The sequence below is a fragment of the Talpa occidentalis genome, unplaced genomic scaffold, assembly GCF_014898055.3.
Source record: "Talpa occidentalis isolate TD23 unplaced genomic scaffold, MPIMG_talOcc4v2.1 talOcc4.8, whole genome shotgun sequence".
Taxonomy (NCBI): Eukaryota; Metazoa; Chordata; class Mammalia; order Eulipotyphla; family Talpidae; genus Talpa; species Talpa occidentalis.
In genome coordinates this window covers 64676181-64695291 of record NW_023605194.1, presented here as the reverse complement: position 1 = coordinate 64695291, position 19111 = coordinate 64676181, and the positions used below count along the sequence as shown (strand labels likewise).

Below are 19111 nucleotides of genomic sequence, written 5' to 3'. Positions count from 1 at the left end.
ATCTTCCCAGCCCTAGTGGCTTAGGTCCACCCTGGGGAGAGAAGCTTGGCCTTGTCAGGAACTCACGTGGAATGACAGAGTGGCCAAACTGTCAGGAACCCCACTAGACAGTCACCACACACTGTGCCATGGTGTCATCTGCACAGGGATATCACCACCATCACCCAGCTGTCCTCAATGGGCTGCATGGAGTGTCCCAGCTGCATTGATGGTCAACACACCCCTCGTGTTAGTGGCCCTCACACACTCTCACATCCACACATGCACCCAACTCACCTTCACATACATGAATACAACTCACATATGTACACACAGCTCACACTCACACATCCCTACACAAAACTCTCTCACACACATGCCATACACAGGCGCACACACGGCAACCTAAACTGGCTGTGCCCTCTAGTGGCTGCTGTTGTCATTTACCTAAAAGGTCACTACTGTACCAAAGTAATCCCAAGGAAGGTGATCAGAGATCCTGAGATGTAAGTCTGGGAAGCTCATTCTCTCCTTTCAGATAGGAGGATGTGTGACTTGCTCAGGGGCCGGTGCTGGGGCAGAGGAATTCGGGTGTCTTGTACTTCCATGTCCCTCATATACAGGGTTAATGGTCCCCTAAGAGGGAAAAAGGCATCGTGGGGGAGAGGAATTGCCAACCAGAGTCCCAGAGCAAGATTTTCTCCATGCTGCATGTGATGTGTGCCTGAAGGCAAGAGGCCTAGGCTTTATGAAAACAATGTCAAGAACAATGACACAGATGTGATAAACATGCCAACTTGTGGTCAACTAGCTCAGATCTTTTACTAAGAGAAGAAAAGAGCTGGTCATGCCAGCTTCCCCTGTCCAACCCCAACCCCAGTCCCCTACATTCCTCCTTCTCTGACAGAAACCAAGCACCACTCGTTCCACACATACCTACTGATCATTTCCCACAGCTCAGAGGCAGTTTGTCCTGCGGGTCACAGCAGTGGCTTCAGAAACCAAGTCCTAGAGCAAAGTACTAGTGGGTGACAGAGGCCAGCACAAACAACACGTTATGTTATAATGTGTGGTGTGATGAGTTTCTGAGGAAAAGGAAGGGGTTAAGAAGGAGAGGGTAACAACGCTTTGTTCAGATAATGGTGATGAGAGAACCCTCCTGAAAAGCTGGAGGGAACCAGTGGGGAAGTATCTGGGGAGTATTCCTGGCAGAAGAAACAGCAAGTGCAAAGGTCCTGGGGTGGGTTGTGCTTGTGTTCAGGAACAGCAAGAAGGCCACGAGGAACCTGCGCAAAGAAGATGGGGGGAGGGTGACAGAGTGGGAGGGAGCCATGGGGCCTTGGGGCCTTGCAGATCACACTGAAAACCTTGTGTCTTGTTAGAAGTTTTCAAATATACCTGAAAACCACATATTGGACATAACATACTCACATTTTCTATACATACATCTCTGTAACTGGGATCTAACATGCTGGGTGGTTCTGCATGTGAGCAGACAGCACTGTACTGATGGTCCCCAATGGGAGGATATTTGCTCAGCCCTGGGTCTTCTCTCACAAATGTGGCCCAGTGAACACCTGCATATCTCCCATACACAAATAATGCTTCTCGCGGGCACACACCCCAACCTGGCACTGCAGGGACCCAGGGCATCTAGATCAGGTCCAGAGCAGGGGAAATAATTTCCAGTCCAGCAACAGGCTGTAAACCCATCTCCCATGTCCAAGCCCTGCTTTGGATAGTTGATGCTCAGACTTTGTGGTCCCCACCAGTGCATATCTCCTCCCAGCACGGAGAACCCAGCTAAAGCCATGGGCATATACTCAGGTCGCTAAGTCCCACCCCCACCCTCTCTCTGCCCCTGGTGTGACCCTGGATTTCCAAGCCCCATTTCCCAAGGTGTCAGTCTTGGGCACCCCCGCAGTCCTGGTCCTCACTCCTCTGGGTCTGTGTGTACCTGGAGCTTCCAGCAAAAAGAAAGAGACCATTGGTTGCTGAGAAGAGTGAGCTGATGTGGACCCCAGAACTATGGGGATGAGTGGAGAGGTGCCACAGCCCAAGCAGCCCCACTAGGGCTCCTGTCCTCAGAGTCCTTTCCAGGTGGCCCCTGGGACCAGCAAAATTTGGACCAAGACTGTGCCCCTAGTGGGGCCCTTTTAGGTCACCCCTCAGTAGGTGGTGGGGTAGCTCCACTTCTGGAGTTGGGGAAGGAGGGTCCTGGAGCCCAGGAAACCCACACCTCAGTAGGCTGTGGGTCATGGCTTGCCTGGCTCCTGCTCCTTCCTTGGTTCGAGGTTTCTTCCATCTGCAGTAAGGGCCCTTGCTGTCCTGGCTCCAGAGACCCACTGAATGAGAGTGAAGCAGAGTATGAAGCTCCAGCAGGGGTAGGAGGAGTGCAGGGAGTACTTGTGTGTGTGTTGGGGGGGCGGGGCGTGAGCATATGTGAGTGTGACTCTTGGTGGCGATGTTCACACCTCTCTTAGCTGATTCACACACACACAAACACACACGCACAGAGTTGAAGAAAAACCAGAGCCGGGCAGCAGTTAAAATGGTTAAAACGTTTTATTCAGAAACTGTTGCATGAGGCAGCAAGAGTGCTAAGAGTAACATCAGAGGTAAGGGGGTTCAGGTAAAACCAACCTGACAGGATTCCTCTCTAAAGGCAGATCAGTGCGCTCAGACCCCTGAGTGGTGAAGGACGACAGCCTGGTCAGATGCTGAGGTGGGAGGCACCTGACTTAGCAAGGTCCTTGGTAAACTAGATTTTACAAAATAGTCCACGCATGAGCCTAGGAGACCATCCAGGAGCCCGACTAGATTTGGTCAAGCTAAGAATCTTTGTCAACACACACACACACACACACACACACCCTTTGATATCCTTTAACTTTGATACCAAAATATGTTAACCACTATTAACACATCTTGTATTTGATTGTAGGGAAATGGTGGTGGGGAGAGAAATGGCTCTTATAAATGCAGATATATTAATATCAAAATAAGAAATATCCCGTGACTGCTCATGTAGCAGCTGTTTATGGTTTCTGTGGCCTAGTCCGTATTCCCTTTTCTCTCGGCAAGTGCCTCGATATTATTTGCCTGGTGGGGGTCACCCAAATCTTCATTCCCGAGGGTCTGGGCCACAAGCTCTCCTGGCTGAAGGAGGTAAATGGAGTTAACACAAACTGTCATCACAGATGTGTGCATGTTCCACGTGTGCATGAAAAGAATATACTCCGCATTAGAACACATCCTGCTATGTGGAGGAAAAGGAACTCTCCTACACTGCTGGTGGGATTGCAAACACTATGGAAAGTGGTGTAGAGGTTCCTCAAACTACTAAAAATGGAGCTACCATATGACCCAGCTATTCCTCTCCTCTACCCAAAGGACACGAAAACATTAATTCCAAAGAATACCTACACCCTTATGACTATTGCAGCACTATTTACTGGTAAGCTATGGAAACAACCCAAATGCCCAAAAATAGGTGACTGGATCAAGAAGAAGTGGTACATATACACAATGGAATACTATTCAGCAGTCAAAAAAGATAAACTAATGCCATTCACAGCAACATGGATGGAGCTGGAAGGGATTATGCTCAGTGAAACAAGTCAGAAAGAAAAAGAAAAATATCAAATGGTTTCACTTACAGAAGGACTATAGGGGAAAAAATAAGGGATCAGGAGGAAAATAATAACAAAAAATTAAAAAAACAAATTAACAAGCAACTATAAATCAGAGACATTCTGCAAGGGAGGGGGAGGGAGAGAAATCAAAACAGGGGAGGGAAAAGCACCAGGGACTATGGTGATGGTGCACAGGTGGGACTTCCATGGTGACTACACCTGAGAAGAGAAAGCAAACATTGTACAAAAATGAACAATGATGTAAGAAAGTATATAAATTATATATGTAAATAAAACATTCTGCTACATGGATGGCCATTAAGTTGTTTGTTAACTGCCTTATCCAAGCTTCTTAACCTTTCTCATTCATGAGCCACTTTTTCCATGATTACAGAGAAATACATATAAAATCTGGAAACACTCATGCATTGAGGAGGAGGAGGCCCCAATGTTGCTTCCTGGGGCCACATAGCTGGAACTGGATGCCCCCAGCAGATCTGGCTTTAGGCCTGAAAATGGCTAAGGCAAAAGGGAGGAAACGCAGGGTCTCTAACCCTGGGGAGAGGCCAGGGAGGCAACTAGTAGGCCTCCTGAGGGCAGGTAAGAACCAGGAAGAGGCCTGGGGTGCTAGTCCCCCGTCTCTGCCCTGGCTGAGCTCAGAGAGTCCCCTGGTGGCCTCCTCCCCTGTATCTCAGGACTGCACTGGCAGGTGTCCTCCTTTGTCCCCATTAAGTAGTTGGATCTTTCAATCCCTTCTCCACATACTGTGGGGAAAGAGGCTCCTGCCAGTGATTTCACCACTGAAGCCTGAGAACATGAAATGACCAGATCTCAGGCTGTGAATCTTGAAATTGACTCTAAGGTCTGTCCACTTCACACTTCTGTGAACTGGACTTACATCCAAATTCTTGGTTCCATTAAATAGGGTAAGATGAAGATCACCATTGTGAGGATCTGCCTGAGGCCTGGGGCGTCAGGTCAGAAGTTGGTTATGGGAGCTAGTGAAATCATGGTTTTCAGGAGATATGGAAACGTGCCAGATGTTGCATGTGAAAGCCTAACAGTGACATGTGAGACAGCCATCTTACCTTGGTCCCCCTTTCTTTTCATTTTCTACTAACCAAAATACTGTCCTGATCCTAAACTTGACCTTCTTCCCTTGTTCAACTGCATCTAACACCCAGAATATAGTTCAGGCCTCAAGAGGGACTTAGCAGGGAGGCCCGGCCTCAGAATAGCTGACTCTGGAAGAGACCTTCCCTTCTTCGACCCATGCGATATGGATGAAGAGGGGCATCCCAGAGTGATGTCCTTTTCATTGGAAGAAGGCATGTTTGGGAACACAGGAGCTCAGGGTGAGGGAAACATGGAGGCCTTGGTAGGGAAAGTGGCGGTGATATCAGACTAGAAGGTGCCAGAGATCCACCCTTAACACTTAGGTTTTTCTGGAAACCAATGGAGGTGTTTGAGGAATCAGTGATCTCAGGCTGCAGAGTAGAAAGATCACTCTTAGGGGAGAAAGGCAAAGGCAGAAGCCAGGGAGGGGGAGGCTGTGCAGTGGGACAGCAGCAGGCAAGAGTGGTCAGACAAGAGGAGGTGGCATCAACCAATGTTAAAGACTTGGTGGAATCAGCAAATGAGAAGGTAGAGAAGGTGGCGTGTGACTCCGGGCTTGAGATCAGTGAGACTGAAGAAGAGGAGTCAGGAGGAAAGAGAAACATCATTGGTATGAGGGATGGGCAAGAGAAAGTCGCTTATTCACACACCAAATGTTGGTGGAGGGCCCACTCTGCAGCCCAGCAGGGTACATGGAGGCCAAGGAAACCTGCAGAGTCCCTGGCTCAGTGGGTAGAAATGAAGATGAGCAGAGAGAGGCCTGAGGAACTCTGGCATAGGCTGAGAAGAGGAGAAAGAGGCATTAGGGGTTATTCTAAGACCTAGATAAAGCAGCACCAGCTTTCAGGACTCTCTTGCCACCCCTCACTATGTGCCTAGATGAGCTCTTCAATTTTGAGGGTGACTGTGGTCCTGAGAGAAGACCTGTCTTCTCTAGGAGGTGCCATTGCCTTTTCCAAGAGATGAGGAGACATGAGGATTGAGTAAGGAATGCATTACAACTTGGCTGTTTGTGACTCCCTCCCCCACTTCCAGAGCGCCAGGAGCTGGAAGACCTAAGTGAGGGCCAAAGGGGAGAGAGTTGCTCCCAGCTCTCTCTTGGGAGGAACAGCTAGCCTAGCTGTTGGATTGGCAAAGAGAAGGGATTTAATGCTGACCCTTCTCAGGCCTCCCTGGTAGCACAGGTGTTATAAGTCTCAGTGCTACGAAGCTATTGCCAGCCACTGTGGCATGAGTTTGATCCCCAGCCAGGGAGCTGACCCACATGGCGCAGCAGACCTCTCCTGCCTCGCCCGCTGCTCCTCTCAGCAGTGGATTTCAGTAGATCTGCCTGTTCTGCTCCCCACTCTATCTCTGGTGAATCCTCTCACTCCCTGCACCTCTGGCCTACACCCCAGTTCGTGTATGCATAAATAAAAATAAATGTTTAAAAATGATCATAAAAAACAAAGCTGACCCTTCCCAATATGGGGCGATCTTAGAAGCCTTCCATTTGTGCAGGCTCATAGATCTCTGAGCATGGTAACCCAGCAAAGAGAAGGCAGCGTGGAGGGTCCTGTGACTGCAGTGACAGACCAAAGGCAGCCAGGGAATGAAGCAGCAAACACTGGAGGGTACCAGGCCTCCCTGGTAGCACAGGTAATTATCTCAGCGCTACCAAGCTATTGCTAGCCACTGTGGCATGAGTTTGATGATAGACCAAAGGCAGCAGGGAATGAGGCAGCACATTCCCACCAGCAGTCTGACAAGGCAAGTGTTTGGCCTGTGGTGCAGGAAGGATGGTCCATCTCAAGATGTCCCAATTCCACATGCCACAAGCAACCTCTGCCTCGGTTCCCTGGGTTATCATATACTGAAAATGGGGTTCTCTCCCCACTTAGTAAATTAATGCATAGGCACTGTGGCAAATATATCTATTTTGTATGTGATGCTGGCAAATATCCACTCATCCCCCCATAACGTAGTGGCTCTAAGCGAATTGAGAGGATTTCCCTTTCACCTTGGCCTGTGGTGACTAAACCCACTTGCTGGCTGGGAAGTCCTGGGAACTGGCTGGGGCCCCAGCACATCTCACATTGTTTGTCCCCATGGCTGCTGGCAGACCCAAATCACTGCAACTCTGATAGGTCAGCCCATTCCCCACCTGCAACAGCAGCAGCCAGAAACTGACCATCCTCTTGAGCATTTATAGCTGTGACAGGGCTTCCCCCCTCCCACCGCAGGAGGCAGGTAGAGGGTAGTGGGAGAGGGGACCTCTCTGGGACAGAAGATGGGGATAGAGGGTACAAGAACAGGGTCCCCATCTCTCTTCAAATGACTACGTGAGTTCACTCAGGGAGGGTGGGACATATCTGTAAAGTAAATAACAATGTAATGTTCTAAGTTATGGTGGAAAAAACTTTGGGAGTAATTAGAACAAAAAATTAAGGAAACATTTCAAAGTAGTGTAATAATCAGTTCGTCACGCAGGTTTGCATTTCTTACTCCTCTGAGTCCCACAGGGCTGTGAGCTGGCATCATTCATCCACATTACAAGTCAGAGACTCTGGTTTAAAAAGTGGGCTCAGGACAGAGCCTGGCACTGATGGAGACAGCAAGGAAAGATATATCCCATGGTGGACCTCTGGGCTACCCAGAAATGACACTCCACAGGTGGTTAACGATTCATAGAGATGGGGGCGGGAGTGAGCAGGACCTGTTGGGTTAAATGAGTTAATACATATTAAAATATTAAGGTAAAAATAAATTATGCCTTACTTTAAACAATGATAATGGTAGAACTTCTTACATAAAAAGAAAAAGAATTACAAGAACATCAGAGAACAAAATCTAATAATGTGCTGTTTATAAGTTGTATAGTAAAATACACAAATTTAAAAAATAAACTGTTATACTAACTCTCATGCAAATTCACTCAAAAAGGGGGGACTTCAATAATGATATTTGGAAGAGAGAAATGGAACCTAGAAGCATTCAAAGAGGCAAAGAGGGCAGGATAAGGCACAGTTTTTCAGTATGTCATTAATTATAAATGCCCCAAATAGCAAGGTACTACTTATTGATAAATTATACCTTATTTCTCAGAAATGATTTGAGAGAAAAGCAAAATTAATATAGCAATAACATACACAAAAGAGAAACTGAAATTTAAATGAAAGAGAAATACAGAAAGTAAAACACACAAAATAAGACTAAGTTCAGATCAGGAATAGAGTGATCTTAACAACACAGAACACTTCCAAAATGTGAATGCCACAGATTCTATCCTCACTCCATCCAGAACAATTCATTCATGCACATATCCACACAACTTGGTTCAGCCCCTAGGAATCCACAATCTTTACCACCCTTGCATGCTCACAGACTCCGAGGCAGACAATGGGCCCAGTGAACAACTCTGAAGTAAATAAGTTAGAGAAGATATAGATTTGAATAAAATAATTTTAACAATTGAGTTAACAAATAGAATTGACAGAGTAAAAATACATTTCTTAAGAGTAACAAGTGCTTTAGAAAAACTGATAATATATTCAGGCCCAAAGAAATTCTATGGACACGTAGAAATGTTCACACCACAGTACAATAATAGCAATGCTTTAAGCAATTGTCACTTGGAAATACTTTTAAAAAATGACATTTGAGCCCAGAGGGAATTTCCAATACAATAACAACAACAACCAAAAAAATACCACCACATGTCAGATTTACGTCAAACTTTAAGAAGCTATAAGAAAAAAATCATAGACCAAAGTACCTACATTTACAAGATATTAAAAATGATGAGCTACCTCAAATAATTAATCTTAGAAATGTAAGCCAAAAAAAGAAAAAGGAGAATACATAAATTTGACAAAACAATTTGATTAGGAAACAAAATCAAGAGTCTTACAACACTCAAAATCTGCCAGAAGAACAAAATCATAAGACAAAACAAAAACAAACAACTAAATCAAAGATGATTAAAATATTACCAGGAAGATCTCTTTATAACATTACACTCTTTGAAAATCTAAAGAAAAGGATTTTAAAATACATAATACAGAAAGAATCTGAACAGAAGGAACCAGGTTCTGCTCACACTTTGAAAAAAGAAAACTATCTGGTCTAACCACGGTTATGTGAGAATGTCAACCCTTCAGAAAGGGGCTCTTGATCCTCAGAACATAAATCGTGAAAAGGAAGAAGCAGGTTGGAGGTAGGGGTTGAGAAAGCAGAAAGTGCATATTCCAAAATGTGAGAACATAAAATGAGCTGAGAATCTGGCAGTGGAAAAAGCATCTGGGCATCTAGGGTGGCATGAACCCCTTGTGGCTTGTTTGGGGGGGTGGTGGAGGGTACCAGACTGGCTGAAATGAGGTTTCATGAGCATAAAAAGCCCATGAAGATTGGTTTTAAGGAGAGTGGTGACGTGTGCAAAATGATGCTTTAAATAAATCAACTTGGCTGGGGTGTACGTAAGTATTCACAGGGAGACATTAAAGGTAGGAAACAGGCAAATAAGGACAGGACTGAGGTGGAATGGGAGGTGCAGAGGAGGTAGATCCTAGGGGGCTGCTTGCTATAATCCCGGGAGCCACCCAGTCTGACCAATCTGGCTGTCAGTGCTGCAGGTTCTTGGAACCCTGAAGTGCTGGATAAATGTTCCCTATACTCTTATAACAAAGACAGGAGCTGAAGGGAAGAGCAGTGTTCTCACTGTGGGGCTCCCACTGTTCTCTCTCCAGCCCATCAGACCTGTCATTTTAAAATGTCTGGCCCACAAGCCCCACTTACTAAGTAACAATTATGACTTCCCATTTTTATTCAGGAAAAATATACATAACTGCCCAGCTGAGCTGATTAGTTGAAATAACCAGTGTTAACTCAATGAGTCCACGGATCCCAGTCATAAACTTCCGGAAACTTCAAAATAGCAGGGACTGTGTCCTCCCTCTTCTATTAGCTCTGAGGAAAGTCAGTTTGAGAGAGACCCTTTCACACCTCTCCCCTCTGCCCTACCTCCCCCCATCCCTCCGGCCACACAAATGCTTGAAGGCCTGGGACAAACAGCTACCATGTGAAGCAGAACAGACTCAAGCTCTGCAGTTAGGGTGAGCAGGCCTGACATCTAGGAGATGCTGGGGTACAAGGCGTCCAGCACAGGGCTCAGAGCCAGCTCAGTGCTGCAGTACTGCAATCACTTAGGGAGCTATGAAAACACATCACTGTCTGAGCCCCTTTATTAAGCAAACCTCAGGGGAATACCAGTTGGCAGTGGGAAGGAGAGAAGTACAGGAACAAGGACCCAGTTTCCACCTGTGGGAGGCTTGGGATGACACCTGGGAAATATCCATGTGTGGGATAACACATAACAAAGCACCTGCAGCCTAGGGTACAAGCTTGAGAGAGTGACAGAGAGCCCTGCTGTAAGGAGAGGGTCTGCTGCAAGCCGTTATTTCAGAAGTCAGATGGAGACGCCTCTGGCCTGCAGAGAAAGTACTTCCAGATAGGGTAGGGAGATCTCTATCTTCAATCCCCAGTTGCCAGAGCATTTGGTCTCATTGCACCAACTTCTTACAAGTGTGTGGCTAGGTCCCACTATCCCCATCTCACAGGAGGGGTAACAGTCCTGGGACTCCCTCAGGGTCACAGTAGTAGAAAGAGGCAGAAGTAGAACTTGAACCTAGGCCTTATGATTGAATCACCCTGTGTCCTAAACAATTCCCTTCCCAGGAGACACACACACACACACAAACACGAGGGTAGAAAGGCCACCAGAACAAGGTTTTGCTGTGGTTTCAGGGGCCCTGGGTTTTGAGGGGGCTATTCCTGAAGGGCAACAATGCTGAGGCTGAGTCAGAGCTGGGCATCAAATGTTCTCCAATCTATAGGACCAAACCTCTAACCCTTTGTGAAAGAGCCATGTGTCAGAAACCAGCCTCACCCAAACTCACAATTGAGATTAAGAGTGGCCAAGGGTTGGCCATCCTCACCTACCCATAACCCAAGAATTCTCCCAGACTCTCCCTTTGTTCTGTGACTTGTTTAGGTTGTCCCCACCAATGCCCAAGCCAGATAGAAGATCCTGTTTTACTGCTGAGGTATCTGCCGTTGGATTCAGTTTTCTTTAGCTATTTGGACTATGAGCAGTTTCTGTCCCCTAAAATGTGCCAGACTGGTGGCCTGTTAAAAAGTTCATCTAATATGTCACTGATTTAACTCAACTTCCTCCCTCTGCCATTTTTTTCTTCTTCTGGATACTGGGAAAAGCAAGTAGAGGGCAAAACTCACTCTCACAGGTTTGGAAGTCAAATGTGAGAACGAGAAAACCAAAAGTCAGCCCTCTTTTCCAGTGTGCCTCCATTTCAACAGCCTTCCTATCGCTCTGCCCCCCTCTTTTATTCCGTAAATCTGCTGAGCTCAGGGCACCTGGCTCAGGAGTGCTTAGGTTGGCACCTTTCTATTCAGCACTTTTATCAGAGAGGGAGGAAGGGTCATCCGTCAAAGCAGTTGGACATAGGTTCAGGGAAGACTTTCAAGCTTTTGTGAGCTCCTTCTACAGCTTCTCCCCAGCGTGAATTTTCTGATGTCGAATAAGGTGTGAGCTTCCCCTGAAGGACTTGCTGCATTTATTACACACATAGGGTTTCTCTCTAGTGTGAGTTTTATAATGCTCAATAAGGGCCGACCTGTGCCGGAAGGCCTTGCCACACTCATTGCAAGCATAGGGTTTCTTCCCAGTATGGATTCTCTGGTGCTGAATCAGGGCAGAGCTATGGCAGAAGGCCTTCCCACACTGACCACACTCATAGGGCTTCTCCCCGGTGTGTATACGCTGGTGCTCAATGAGTGAAGAGCTCTGGCTGAAGGCTTTCCCACACTTGTGGCATTTGTAGGGTTTCTCACCAGTGTGGGTTTTCCGATGCTCAATGAGGTTGGAGCTCTGGCTGAAGGCCTTCCCACACTCTTCACATTTGTAAGGTTTCTTCCCGGTGTGAATCCTCTGGTGGCGAATGAGGTGAGACCTGTGACAAAAGGCTTTCCCACAGAGGTCACATTCATGAGGTTTCTTCAGGGTGTGGATTTTCCGATGCTGGCTCAGACCTGAACTCTGGTTGAAGGATTTCCCACATTCTTTACACTGATAAGGTTTCTCTCCAGTATGAATTCTCTCATGTTTTCTGAGACTTGAGCTCCGGCTAAAATCTTTCCCACATTCTCTGCACTCATAGGGTCTCTTTCCAGTGTGAGTTTTCTGATGTTGTGTGAGGGCTGAGCTCTGGCGAAAGGCTTTTCCACATTCCTGACATTCATAGGGCTTCTCCCCAGTGTGAATTATCTGATGTCTGAGGAGGTGCGAACTCTGGCTGAAGGCCTTCCCACACTCACAGCACTCATAGGGCTTCTCCCCAGTGTGAATCACCAGGTGTCTGAGAAGGTGGGAGCTCTGGCTAAAGGCCTTCCCACATTCCCGACATGCATAGGGTTTTGCGGGTTGTATAGTTCTATGAAGTTCACTAGGTCTCGAGGTCCCCCCGCCCACTTGCTCACAATCATGTTTATTGGGTTCTTCTCCACCATGGATTATCTGACACATACTAAGGTCTGACTTCTGGAGGAAAGTTTGACCAAATATTTCATCATCCTGGGGTCTGTTTACTGAGGGGATACTCTGATGCTGAACAGAGCTTGAGCACAGGCTGAAGTTCCCCTCATAATCATCATGTTCTTCATCTTGCTCCCCAAGAGGGATCTCTTTGTAGATAACAGCCATTTGCTCTAAACCCCTTTCCTGAAGAAAAGGGTCCCCCAGGTCCTCCTCTGGGAAGAATTCTTGTTGCATCTCCAACCCATTCTCAAATACAAAGGTCTCATCAAGTTTGGTGGCTGGAGGAACTTCCATTGGGAATCTAATATAGCCCCCCAAAACAATTTCTTGAAAGATTTTCTTCTTTGGGACACACTGTTCTCACAATCTGAAAAGAAAAAAAGGATAATGTTAAGTCAGCAAATCAAGCAAGATCCTTCTTCCTGTGCCAGTATCTATGGTGGGCATAACAAAGTAAGCACAAGGACCAATCTTGTCCTTGAGATAACCCCAACTGGGTTAAAGACAAGTGTGATTTACCAGAAACGACTTGCAAGGAAGACAAAGTCAAGTGCCACATGGGGGTGTCTAGACTCTAAAGGTGGGCTAGAAGAGGAAGTAGAATCATTATGAAAAAGGGTAAGACTCCAGTTACTGGAGGATGTTAGAGAAGGGGTTTTGTTGAGAAAGAGCATGTACTTCCCTCCTACACGAGGTTGGTTACACCCCCTCCAGTACGGTGCCTCAGCCAGCACCCTGGAAATCAGCCTAAACCTCTCACCCCTCAAATCCATCCTGTCCATTTCCTTTGGCTTTACTGAAGGCATCTCTGCCTCACTGCCATGAGCTGTCAATGCAGTTCCCTAGAATTATGTCAGTACTGGCCTCCCAACTGGCCCCACATCCAGAATCTGCTCTTCTCTGTAGAAGGAGCTCACAAAAGCATGAAAGCCTTCCCTGGAGAGAACCTATGCCCAACTACTTTGATGGATGACCCTTCCTCCCTCTCTGATAAAAGTGCTGACTGGAAAGGTGCCAACCTTTCAAAAGCACTCCTGAACTTGCACACTGGCAACAGGCTCCTGGCCAGCTACCCTGAGCTCAGCAGATTTACGGAATAAAAGAGGGGGACAGGCAATAGGAAGGCTGTTGAAATGGAGGCACACTGGAAAAGAGGGCTGACTTTTGGTTTTCTCGATCTCACATTTGACTTCCAAACCTGTGAGAGTGAGTTTTGCCCTCTACTAGCTTTTCCTAGTATCCAGAAGAAGAAAAAAATGTCAGAGGGAGGAAGTCTCTACATTGATACCAATATCAAATACCCAAAACACAGGGCTTACCATGTCATTTCCCTTCTAAGGATCTTGCAGCAACCCACCTCTTTACACCTGGCCTGTCTCTTGCATCTCACTTCTATCCACCCCTAACTTCATTTGTACTGCTGTTTCTCCCCATAATGCTCCCTCCCTTTCTCAGATTGAGACTTCCAGACTCAGTCCAAATGTCTCCATTTCTCTGAACCCTCAAGCTCTGACAATCTCAGGTACACTTCCTCATTGACCCATGGCACTCGCCATTTGCCTGTCATGACACTCACTAACCTAGAAGGCAAACCTCAGTTGACAGGACTCTCCCCACCAGTGCTGTGAGCAATTTAAGGCAAATACTTGTGCCTCATTTCAGACTCTCCAACTCTCCACACAATATGACAATCTCTACATGCTTATCTCTTGAATAAATGACTGTGTGGAGGAAAAGTCATTTGTTTTGTGCTAGAATTGACACAACTTTTTTTTTTTTTTTTGCCAGAGAACTCTTTATTCAAATAAATTAAATTGACTGGCTGGAAGATATAAATAAATAAAACAGACAAAAGCAGAACTGTTCCAGTCAAGAGCAATACTTTCATGGGGACAAAGGAGGCTAGAGCACCCCATTAAGCACTCTATCCCACTGAGATGCCCCCTTTTAGTCCTTCAGGATCCCATTCAGCAACTTCTGTGCAAGCTAAACTGCTAGGGTAACACACTAAAGATAACAGCTTGCATTTATTAAGCATCTACTGTGAACAATCATTTCTAGATTTCTTATAAGCACATCTCCTTTAATCCTCACAACTGCATTCAAAGGTACTATTCTTGTAGTGAAGCTTAGAAAGTAATTGACTCAAAAAACAGGGTTTCCCTGGTGGTGTAGGGGTTGAGTCTCAGCATTACCACCATTACTGCCTGAGTTTGATCCCCAGCTAGGGAGTTAAACCACATGGCGCAAGACTGGGAATTAACTCTCCTGTCTTGCCCACTGCTCCCCTTAGCAGTGTATTTCAGTAAATCTGTCTGTTCTGTTCCCCACTGTCTCTGGTGAGTCCTCTCACATACCCCCAACACCTCTGGCCGATACCCCAATTCTTCCATGTGCAAAAAAACCCCACAAAACCTTAAAGCAACTGTCTCAAAAAACCATACTAAATTAACAGTCATGGTGGAACTCTTTTCTATTTGGAATTTTTTAAAGTGTATTTTCTGACAGTAGAAAGGCCATGTGTGATAAAGTTAACACAAAATGAAAGTAGTCTCAAAAATCTGTTGATCCTTTAATTTCTCTTGTCTTCTCCTACTCTTCAGCAACCCATAATCTCTAATCCTTCCATTCTCTCATATGACCTCGTCTAGTCTATCACCTACCATTTGCACCACAGTTCTCCTCCTCTGCTTTCACCCCTTCCAGCTAGCTTATACCTTCCTCTACAGTCTAACCATAGAGGTTGCTTCGCTCTCTAACCCACCTCTAATCTGATCCTCTTGCAACCAGTTGCTAACTCCTAACCTTCTCTGCCAGTTCCTAAAATGTTAAATATTGCCAAGGGAAATCATACCATGATTTATGGCACCAAGACAAACTTCAAGTTTCCAGTTTCAGCTGGGACTTCAGCATGCAGCTCCAGCATCCAACAACCTTTGTATTGCCAATCCCTCTCTTCCCAGTTCTAATGCTCCCACCCCTTCTGGCATTGCTCACAAATACCTCCTTCTCAAAACCCTTCATTTCGGTGGTTACAAATTAGCAGCCTAGAGATCCTGCCTTAGATACATTTTGTTTGGCTCATTAAAAGTTGGGATTTTCCTAAGACTAATTAATACAAAGTAAAAATCAAAATCAACAAGCAACTATAGCCTAGAGACATGGGGGGGGGGGACTGGGAGAGGAAAGATTAGGGTCAAAATAAGGGGGGGGTGCAATTGTATGGGGAATATAACCAAAATGAAAATGTATACGTTGTGCAAAAATGAAAAATGATGTAAAAATTATATAAAATAAAATAAAATTAAAAAGTTGGGATTTTCCTTTTTGTTTGACTTCACTGGTAATATTGAAAGCTCAGGAGGTTTCTGGCTCTCTCCTGAAAAACTGAAAGATGTAACAGCAGGGGCCCACCCCTATACGAAACCCACCTTGCCTACCTGGACACCTCATGGCTTTAGCTTGCTGGCCAACCCACCCTCACTCCTGCCCTCACATCCTGCTTCATTTACTCGGTTTCTGAAAGTTCCCTCCATTCTCATGCCTTCTATCCCTCTTTCTTGGTACCTGTGGATTGTAACTCTTTCTCCACCACCTCTTATATCTTGGTGTTTTCAAGCTTCCTCCTTAGGGGTTTTTCATTCCCACTCTATCACCTACACACTGAAGCCTGCATTCTGTCTTAAAACCGAGCAGTCCTTTAAATGTCCCCAATGTTTTAAACATTTTGGACCAAAAATTCAAAAGTCTGAGTGAGACCCCATGCTTCCCACCTCTGTCGGGGTCGTCCCCGGCTGCTCTTTGCATCCGTAATTTCACGACGGGGAGTCGCCAGGGCCTGGGTATCGGTCACACCTTCACTCTCCACAGGGTTTGTGTGGCTGAAGGCCCGCGAGCGGCCGCGGACCCTCCCACGCCGCCCAGGCTGCAACGCCTGCGCCCCTACGTGCTTCCCACGGATGGGAGGCTGCCGTAACCCGGGCCACTAGAGAAGCATGTGGCCACACCGGCTGACACAGAGCCACTCACCTGGACCGGGGCGGGGCCGCTCACCTGGTCAGGGGCGGGGCCGCGGGCGGGCGGGGCGGGGCCACACCTGAGCCGCTCCAACCCGCGGCCGACGCGGCCTCGCTCCGGGCGGCTGCTGACGTGAGCCCGCGGCGGCCCGAGCGCCCGGAGCCCCGCCCTCCGCCCGCGGGCACTTCCGGGACCGCTCTAGCCCGCACGGCGGTCTCCGCGTCTCTGTGGTGCTGCCGAGTTGGCAATGCCGGGAGTAACCCGCTGGGTGCAAAGACCGGAGTCAGTCTTTGCAGTAGCTTCAGGCTGCCCTCAAAGCGCGTCTTGGCTATGGGGGAAACAGAATTGGGCAGGCGTTGGCGGGCGTGGAGGAGAAAACACGCCAGGAGGGGCGGACTGACCTAGAGCCTTGGCAGGTGGGCAATTTGCTCGGCTGATGGGAACAAACAAGTGGCCCCTGGTGTCTTCAGAAGAGCAAGGTGTTCCAGAGCTGGGAAGCCGTCACCCCATACAGCCCCAGGGAGGCTGTTGGGATTCACCCTCTCTTCTTCCCTGTTTCGGCCTGCTAACCATGCCCCAGAGAGATTGGGATGAGTACGAGGAGCCATATGAGAGCCTAGGAGTTGGCTGAGTGTATGGAGAATAACCTCACTGGTCCCTGGAGAACCCCTCCCCAACATTGCATCTAAGGGATCATCTCCAGACATGGAGCTCTCTAATGGATGGGAGGGAAAAGGGTGTGTTCCAGAACACTTTTAGAAGCCTAACTCCATCTCTGATGGCAAGATTTGCCCCCCCACTCCCTGCTGCCCTACCTGTGGGAGCACCTCCCTCAGGGGCCCACAGTCTTCTCACAGGAGACAGTAGAACACAGGAAATGGGAGAGAATAGATACTACCCATTCTTGCCCTGAGGTGACTCTGAGTGTCCCCCACCCACCCACACACCGACACACCGTCACACCCACACACCTCAAGGAGTAGGTAGCAGTCTGGGCTCCTACAGGAACCCAGTTCAGTAACGCGGTAAGCGTTGGACCACAACCAGTCATGCGGAGCTGGGAGCACAAAGGGCTGGTTCCTTTTTCTCTCCCTCCAACTCCTCAAGTCACAGGAAGGCCAGGTCACCAACCTGAACCCCCTGGGGCCAGCGGGGAGGCTGGGCCCCACCCCAAGGGTCTCAGGTGTTTCCTCTTCTGCAAATCCCCAGAATCCCTACCCCCCCTCAAACCCCCCCCCCACACACACACGCACTCCCATATCAACCATAGTCACCTTTTCATCAGGGATTTCATAATCATCAGGATAATTATTGTTACTTGTTGAATATTATTAACCCATTTTACAGAGGAGGAAAATCAAGACTCAGAGAAAGAGGTGTCCGAAGTAAGGGGCAGAAGTGAGAGGCAGACAGTAGACACCCAACCCAAACCCCACCCTAAAATTTGTATTCCACGGAGCAATAATAATCTGCGTCATCCTCAGGCTGGACGGGGTTGATGGTCAGGATGCACGTGTTGTGGACTTCATCTTTGGCTGCCGAGAAGCGGTCAGGGATGTTAGGGGACCGATGGTGGTCCTCTTCTGAGCGGTAGGAGAGGAGGTAACGGGGGGCACTGCCTGGCCGCTGCTGATACCAAGACACTGTATGGTCCCTGATGGGAGTGTGGTGGGGTATCAGCCTGCAGGAAAGTTGGGCCATTTGGCCTGGAAAGACCAGCAGTGCATCCAGCTGCGCCAGGGTTGGCTGGGAAACTGAAAGAGACATACCATCTCAGGCCTGATCTAGGTCCCTTTCCTCCAGCTGCAGCCCTGCAAAGGCTTTGTCAGACTCCAAGGAGACTGACTCCCAAAGTGTTCATCACCCAGTGACATGGATCAGCAATAGGGAGGGCACAGTTCTGGCCATCCCTAGGTCCCCATTAGTGCTAGGTTCCCAAGGATCCATTTTTACTTAAGGGCCTAGAGTTCAGAGGGTGGGATAGAGGGCTTGCGGCCCAGCTCCACCCTTTATTCTGTGGATCCCCTATCCCTTTGGTCAAACTGGCTCTTTCAATTCCTGGTCACAGACAAACCATTCTGGAAGCAGTACTATCCATCAGCTTAACCTCAGGCAACTGGTTGCCGGAGATCTTCGCAGAGTTACGTTGTCCCTGAGGCCCTGTGGGTTCGGGAGTAGTCCACGTCAAATCCCTTTATGAAACATTTCCTCTGAGACCCCAGAGTCAGAGTTCTGAAGGACCATAGCTATCTGGTCTTTCACAAACATGGAAACCTAAGCTCACACAGAGAGGTGACTTGTCCCAGTTCCAGGGCAGAGACACCTGTAGCCAATTTACCCCTCCACTTCAGTCCCCCTTCCAAAACCCTCTTACTATCCACATCAATTTGTTCCCTTGCAGGCGCCTTCTGGAGCTAGTGCTGTCCTCCATCCCACCCCAGGTGATACAAGTCCAGAGAGGGCTCACCTGTTAGGAGTGCCCCAGACAAAAGGAAGGTCAGACACCAGGAGACCATGCCTAGAGGCCAGGAGACAGGCATGTGTAGTTGTTCTGTTGGACCTAGTTCCAAATGTTACAGAGCATGAGGCTGCTGGGCCACAACAGGGCATGCAAATTAAGCCTACCAACTAGGGTGTGGGTGTGGAGGAGGGGGGCAATGGCTGGGGCCCAATAGCCAGGCCCTATCTTCTAAAACATTAGGGTCGGGGCCACACTGGGCCTTCTGAGAATAGAAGCCCAGAAGTCCATACATGCAGTTATAGTAGGGAGCTGCTT

General features: G+C 47.8%; 2 protein-coding genes across 4 annotated transcripts; both read right to left on the bottom strand.

Annotated features, from left to right (window-relative positions):
- Positions 1–2859: 2859 nt before the first annotated feature.
- Positions 2860–16393, bottom strand: ZNF70 (zinc finger protein 70). 3 transcript variants are annotated; one of them, XM_054690250.1, is made up of 2 exons: positions 16372–16393; positions 2860–12685 (listed from the first exon to the last, which is right to left on the bottom strand). In XM_054690250.1, exon 2 carries the CDS (start codon positions 12610–12612, stop codon positions 11266–11268), a length of 1347 nt encoding a protein of 448 aa, XP_054546225.1. In that variant the 5' UTR covers positions 12613–12685; positions 16372–16393; the 3' UTR covers positions 2860–11265. The 3 variants fall into 3 exon arrangements, with proteins under 3 accessions (XP_054546225.1, XP_054546223.1, XP_054546224.1); XM_054690248.1 differs by having other exon boundaries at positions 16348–16388; XM_054690249.1 differs by lacking the exon at positions 16372–16393 and adding an exon at positions 16092–16314.
- Positions 16394–17772: 1379 nt separating this feature from the next.
- Positions 17773–18851, bottom strand: VPREB3 (V-set pre-B cell surrogate light chain 3). The gene is made up of 2 exons (XM_037497698.1): positions 18803–18851; positions 17773–18089 (listed from the first exon to the last, which is right to left on the bottom strand). The coding sequence occupies exons 1-2, from the start codon at positions 18849–18851 to the stop codon at positions 17773–17775; spliced, it is 366 nt and encodes a 121-aa protein (XP_037353595.1).
- Positions 18852–19111: the final 260 nt, after the last annotated feature.